At 40.4% G+C, this 7,500-nt stretch overlaps 1 protein-coding gene across 3 annotated transcripts in view; it reads left to right on the top strand.

Annotated features, from left to right (window-relative positions):
- LOC137992445 (mucosa-associated lymphoid tissue lymphoma translocation protein 1-like) overlaps positions 1 to 7,500 on the top strand; it is a 36,262-nt gene that overhangs the window by 13,898 nt on the left and 14,864 nt on the right. For all 3 annotated transcript variants that reach the window (XM_068837790.1, XM_068837787.1, XM_068837789.1), the window contains exons 4-6: positions 4,266 to 4,529; positions 5,562 to 5,603; positions 6,706 to 6,957. In XM_068837790.1, coding sequence (XP_068693891.1) covers positions 4,266 to 4,529; positions 5,562 to 5,603; positions 6,706 to 6,957 — 558 coding nt within the window. The remainder of the gene's footprint in view (positions 1 to 4,265; positions 4,530 to 5,561; positions 5,604 to 6,705; positions 6,958 to 7,500) is intronic.

Here is a 7,500-nt window from a genome sequence, read left to right as displayed (position 1 = left end):
ATCGAAGGCAATGATGGAGGATCGAGCACACACATTTCATGGGACAACAGTGTATGACTGATGAAGGCAAAAGTCAATGAAATTGAAGGCTTTGAAACGGGCTTTGAATACTCTGATAAACTGTTTTCATTCAGTTGAAGAAGCAAAGAGCTGGTGTATTCACTGGAACCATTAAAAGACTGCTAACTTACTTTTAAAACTCTGTTTCGCTCGTAGCATCCTTGTGTGCCCAAGTGGATGCATTTGCATGACTTTTAATCCCCCTTTTCTATTTTTCTTGCGAGAATTCAGCAAGGGCGTGGCCTGGTGAGAACACTGCTTGAAAATGAGGATTGCAAGATTTTATGGGAGTTCAGTGTAAGAACAGACCATGAGATTGAGGCTAGGAGACCAGATTTATTAATCATTGACAAAAGAGAGAATAACTGCCAAATTAGAGACGTGGCAATGCCAGAAGATGGAAGGGTTAGAGTAAAAGTAGAGAAAGATTCGAAAGATGTGGGGCGTAAGGACAAAGGTGATACCCATAGTGGTGGGGGCATTGGCAACGATACCTCTGAGGTTAAAAGAAAATCTGAGGACCATTGGTTTGGATATATCCATTGAACTGATTCATTCAGACCTGCACTTTTGGGGATGGCAAGAGTTCTTAGAAAAGTGCTGGAGGTGTAAACAGAAAGGAAAGAAAAATGAAGGCTGCTTCTTGGTTACCCTAGGCAACTGGTTTTTGCCCAGAGCCAATGAAAACCAGATTTAGCACCTTTTATCTGGGAGTATTAGGGAATAATAATAATAATAATGATGATGATGATGATGATGACGATGCACAAGTTCCCCTTATGGATGTGCAGAACAGTGGCGAGACTGTGTGAAAGCTGGAATATGAAGATCGGGGCCAGAACAAAGGAAGGGTATGAAACCTCTACCATCGTAAGGTTCAACAAAGGCCTTCCGCGGGGCGACGCCCTATGTCCGAGGTTGTTCACTTTATGCCTTAACCCGATATCTTGGAAGTTGAAAGCATCGGAAGGATACAAGCTGTCAAGACCCCTGAGTGGAAAGATTACACACTTGCTATACATAGATGATATGAAGATATATGCAGCGTCAAAGGATAAACTTGAGAGAGTAATGAAGACAGTTAAAGAAGCCAGGGGAGATGTCGGTTTGGAGTGGAACAAGAAATGTTCTACAGCTCATGTAAGGAGAGGTTCATTGGACAACAGTTTAGGAGGCACTGCTATCGGAGAAAGGCAGGTCATAGAAAATCTGATGAAGGGAGAGACCTATAAGTTCTTGGGAGTTTTAGAAAATTCCAAGCAAGAGGACAGCTCTGTTCTGTGGGGAGCTTCAAAGGTTTGCTTGCAGAGACTGTCAATTATATGGTCTAGCCCTCTATCGGACTTCCACAAAGTCTTCGCATCTAATCAATACGCACTACCAGTTGTCACCTACCCTATGTGGACACCAACATGGCCGCTCGCAGATCTACAACAACTCGGTCGCGAAGCTCGCAAGATCATCAAAGAGAATGGAGGCTTCCATCCACTCGGTTCAACCGAGTTGCTATACCTACCAAGGAAGTGTGGAGGCCGGGGACTGAAGTCATTTGAGAGTCTGTATAAGCAGACCAAAGTCAAGACCACAATGAAGCTGTACGCAAACGAAGATCGAACGATGAGGAGAAGTGCGAATGAGCAGGAAGAAGATCACTGGTAAAGGATGCCAAGAAATTTGCTTTGGAAATGGACATCACCCTGGACCTTGCATACCCAGATCCCAAAGCGTTGCAAACTGACTCAGGTGAGGTATCACATGTTAAAGGAGTAGGGAGAACATTACGAGTGAGAGAAGAAGAGAGAAGCATGAGGGAAGTAAGAGAGCAGAGGTGGCAAGGAAAGCTGTTCCGACAAAGATGGGATGATAACAAAGTTATTGACTGCTTCACTTGGCTTAGTAAGTGGAAGTCTGCACCTGTGCATACTGTTGCTGGAACCTATGAGTTATACCAGCAATTACTCCCCACTAAGCTGTACCATCAAAGCAAGATGAAGATGCTGACCACCTCGGATGCTACGTGTGGTATGTGTGGAAAAGGGCCTGAATCTATGGCCCACGTGATTAGCGGATGTGGTGCTTTGGCACAGACTAAGTACATGCAGAGACAAAATGCAGCCTTGAAAATCCTCTTCTTCGAGTTCCTGTAAGACTTAGATCTTGTCCAGAGTATCCCCCTTGGTACTCTCCAGTCCCACCTAAACCCGAGTACAAGAATGTCAGAGCATGCGCGTACTGGGATGTGCCAGTATTCGCTGAAAATACGGAAGTCAGGGCTAACAGAATTGATGCGAGAATTGTGGACAGAAAGGAGAAGAAGGTGATCCTTATTGAGATGAGCTGCCCTTGGGTTTCAGACAGAGAACAGAAGGAGCAGGAGAAAACTGACAAGTATGTGCCGTTGAGGTGGGAGATGCGCCAACAGTTCCCCGGCCACACTATCACACAGCTTAATGTGATAGTTGATGTACTAGGAGGCTACTCTATGGAGACGGCGGAGAAAGTTAGAAAGTGTTTACGTTTGGATAGAGGGAACCAGGTTTTGTTTAATATGCAGGAGGCAGTTTTATCGTAAACCCTAAACATGGCAAGGTCATTCAAGGTCTCGACAAGTTATTAAGGAATATAAACTCTTGTTCCTTTCTCAAATGTTGGTTCGTTAGTTATCACCAATTGGTTTGTAAATAGGTTTAACAGTAGGGATTGTTACACAATAGTGCCTTTTCTTACTTATATCTGTAAGCATACTAACGTACAACATACTGCATAATAATTGGTGGTAGTGGCATCCTCGTCTCGAAGAGGCGATGGTTATCGCTGGGGATTTGGGCAGGATCCTGTATGACTGTGTAGCCCAACCCTGGAGTGGCAGTCTCTGTTGCAGGTGGTGCAGACATGCCTTGCCTTGCATTGAGTCGCCACTCTTGTCTGGCATAGGTCATTCATGACTCACTGCCATAAAGGAGAGTCGTCAGGACACAAGCTTGGTAGACGCACATCTTGGTCCTTTCGCCCAACAGGTCATTGCCCCACACTCGCTTGTTGAGTTTGGCCATGACAGCAGCTGCTTTGGCGATCCTGCAGCTGATCTCAGCATCGAATGAAGTCGAGCTTGACACGGTGGAGCCCAAGTAGGTGAAGGTGTCCACAACCTCCAGCTCGTTGTTGTCAATAGTGATGACTGGGGGGGGCTCAGCACCTTGTGCCAAGATGTTGTTCTTCCTGAGGCTGATTGTTAGCCCAAACTCCTTGCAGGCATGGGAGAGCATGTCTACCAGATGTTGGAGGCCCTCCTCGCTGTGGGATGTTAAAGCAGCATCATAATAATGATAATGATAATGATAATGATAATGATAATGATAATAATGGTAATAATAATAAAAATAACAAAAAGAAGTTCTTACCTGTAATTAAATTCACATTAAAAAAATCTCAATGCACTTACAAGCATTTCAGTGTTTTGGTTTATCAAAATAGTCATCTATAGTACAATGCATTGTAATAATAATTCTAACAGGTCACACAGTTGGTACAAAAGGGTCACAAACACATCAAGTCACTAAACAGAGATTTCTTTAATCGTACGTCAAAGATGGATTCTGAAAGCAAAATTAGAAAACTTCATGATGAATTTTTCATTAAGTTAACACCCTAGGACACCCCTCCCCCCTCCCCCCCACCTCCCCCATCGCCCCATTGACGAGTAAGTGGGACATGAAAGAAATTATCTGAAAATGGAAGAAACTAGCAAGCTCAAAATATTGTACCTGAATAACAAAAACAACTTCATGATCATTGCACGAGGTCGGGCACCAGAATATGCCCTCTTAGAACAAGATCTAATGGACTTGAGGATTTTGTGACTGTGAAATATTTGTAAGTTATTCCTAATCTCCCTGTAATTCAGAGCTTGCTCTGCGAGAGGGTTAAATAAACATTTATTATTATTATTATCATTATTATTATTATTATTATTATTATTATTATTATTATTATTAGAAGAGTGGATCTCTGTAGCTTGTATAGGAATTAACTAAACAACGGCAAAACTAACGGATAAACAAAATGATCCGCACGTGAGCGTGCATGTCGGAAAAAGAAAAAGAATAATCAAAAATTAAATTGGTGACATAGCCTGTCAACATTTTTATACACTCAACCATGTGTGAAAAGCCACTAATTCTATTGCTGATGGATTTTTGTTTCAGAGGAGGTGGAAATCACAGAACAGCCCAAATCGCAGCATGCCCGTTTTGGTAGAAGTGTAACCTTTAGATGCAAAGCCCAGGGCTTCCCAAATCCTCAGCATCAGTGGTACAAAGACAGTGTAATAATACCAGATGGCATTGAAGAAGAACTCTCTATTGATCATGTTGAGATGAGTGACAGTGGCACTTATCAGTGCATTGTGACAAATCGAATAAATGCCCTGAAAAGTAATAAGGTGGAATTACAAGTGCTTCCTGCACCAGGTGAAATTTTGCAAATGTACAACTTGTAATGAAAGATATTTTTTGGTGCGTAGAGAGGCCTTGTGCAGTATGTGTAACGACGTTGCTTTTAAACCAGGTCAAGGGTCCTCCTAGATTTTATTCACCACCATTATTTGTTTGAATCAGTGGACGAGATACATGTAGAAGTGAAGATGACCAGACTTGGAATCAAAGTGCTGCATTTTGAATTTGTCAAGTTAATGATCAATAATAAATTTAATAATATAAGTATGTTACAGCTAACAAGAAGGGATCTCTCCAAATTGGTTAAATTGCAAATCAAATCAATTACATCTAATCAAGTGAGACCAAAGCATAGTTTAAACAAGTAGAACGATATAAAATAAATATCAAAAAGTGCCAGTATTTTTAAAATCACAAACATTTCGGGGGTAGAACCCTTCTTCATTGAGAAGAAAACCATTGAAATACGCAATCAGAAGGATGAATTATGGGTTAGCAAACCCTTTCGAAGTATACGGAACAACACTCTTGCTTTCCCTGTGGCCCAACATTTCAACTGAGCAGGCCACAGTATTTCAGATATCTGGATACGGGGTTTGCAGTTACATGTATGCCACGGTACTAATCTCCAACGTAAGCAATGTGAAATAACGTTGATTTTTCAGTTTTCCACTTGAAAGGTCTGTGATTTAAAAAAAAAACTACTGACACTTTTTGATATATATTTTATATCACTCTACTTGTTTATTCATTTTAAAGTGTCATGCATCTCCCACAAAATGTTTTGGTTACTCAAATCATTGTTTTTTTATTTTTTTTTATGAGAAGCAACAACTGGAGAACCCTGAAAAAAATATACGATAATAATACTAATACTAATAATAATAATAATAATAACCTATCAGAGCATGAAGCAAATTGTATTGAACCAAGGACACATTTGGCAGCTTGCCAGTTTTCTTGCAACTGTGCCTGAGCTATGTTCTTACTCATATTAATCTTAATTTTGTTTATTGTAAAAAAGAATTTAATTTGCTGTTTTTTTAGTGAGAAATGGTTTGGACATCCATCACATCCAACCGCCACAAGGTAACAAACAAGTAATGTGCTTTGAAATTTTCAGTGAAATCCTCCCTTACGGCCACTTCGTTTTTGCAGTAACACCATTCATTAAAACCATTGACTTAAATAGGAGTGAGGCTTAATAGATTTTACTCTGTCGAACCCCGAGACTTTTGCAAATAATGTTTGCCATATTCGTCACCATTTTTTGCCAAAAAACTGCCACTCTTATAGGGAACTCTTTGTATCGTCATATAAGGTATTCAGCAAATTTTGGCCGATTTCTTGCCATTTTCATCATTGCGTGCCAGTTGTCTCTGTTTCAAAAGCCGGGCAACTAAACCTGTAAATTTGGTTGCCCTGATAAATACTTGGTTGCCCTTTGGGAAACCCCCTGCAATTAAAATGCATGCCATGTTGAGATGCAGTCGCATGTCGCCTGTTGTTTTGTTATGGAAGTCTGGGTTTAAGTTTTAGCATTTTCAAAATAGAGTCTTCGATCTCCATCACCAGTTACACGTGAATTTTCCTATCTGACAATTTTTTATAAAGCCACAAACGTTCAAAACTCGGGAAAATGCTCAACTGCAGCAGATTTATTATTGTTAACTTCACACTACTATCAGACATTGGCAACAGAAAACCATTGAGTGAGTCGGGTGCTGCTTATTATTTATTTCTGGAGAATAAATAATTATAAGGATTTGTATATGTGTTTATTCCCCAGAGCCTGGAAATGATGCCTTTTGTTTTGGATTGAATTTTATATATCGAAATTGGTCTATTCAGGAATTGAACCAGTCTCACTTTGCTTACATGAAGTACCGTAAACACCCGCAGACAAGCCGCATATTTTTCTCCAAACCTCGTCCCTAGAAATGGAAGGTGCGGCTTATCTGCAGGAACGTTTTCGTCTGATCTAATGCCACGTTACTAAGCTTTGAAATAAGCAAAATGAGAGTGACAAGTGTTGAAGCCACCTTTATTGTGGAAATTAAATTGTCAAAATAAAATGCCCATTAAAATTTTCCAAAATTCAACCATCCTTTGCAAGGCAACAATATTTGAGCAATGCTCAACAGGTTTTGTAAATGTCTGACTGCTGATCTACCCATCTTGCTTTTGCCAGCGAAACATCCACCAGTCATTATACGTCATCCACAGTCCTGTTACGTTCCCGTTGGTCAGCCATTTGGCCTCAGTTGTGAAGTCCTGGACTCACCAGTGGTATATCAGTGGTACAAAGATGGCTTTCTTCTTTTGGGACAAACCAAACCAGTGCTGACTTTTCAGCCTTTTTATTACAGACATGAAGGCAACTATAGCTGCCGAGTGGAGAACAGCGCTGGCGATGCTCTAAGCAACATTGCAACATTAGAAGGTGTGCGTACAGCATAGTTTGAGGTCATAAGGCACCATCATGTACTTTGGAATCATAGATCAAAACTGCATGATCTGGGCCGTAGCCAGAAAAAATGTATGACTGAGGCAATGTCCATGGTTAAATTATCTTCGCAGGTATGTTAGGTGTTTATGATCAGCACATTTTAAAGATGACACCGGAATCATGCTTTATTTTTAAAAATCACAAAAAATGACTGAGGCATTAGTGCCTTGGTTTGCCTGTTACTGGCTACGGCCCTGGTGATGTGTAATATTATATTTTGATGTCTTTGCAATATTTTATGACTCAGGAGTTAACCGAAAAATGGTCACCCTATAATATTATTTTAGTTTGTTTCTATTGGGCGAAATGGGAGAGAAACTACTCAAAGTCTGCATTTTAATTAATTAATACCTTACTCAGATTTTGAAGAACCTCTCCATGTACATGTAGCAATCATTGATGTAAGAAGTGTACAATAATATTTATTACCCCCAGCTAAGAAATCAGGGTGGCTTAAGGCACAAAATGTAATTGTGT

This window comes from Montipora foliosa, chromosome 2, assembly GCF_036669935.1.
Source record: "Montipora foliosa isolate CH-2021 chromosome 2, ASM3666993v2, whole genome shotgun sequence".
In the NCBI taxonomy this organism is placed as follows: domain Eukaryota; kingdom Metazoa; phylum Cnidaria; class Anthozoa; order Scleractinia; family Acroporidae; genus Montipora; species Montipora foliosa.
This window is presented reverse-complemented; position numbering and strand designations above follow the sequence as displayed.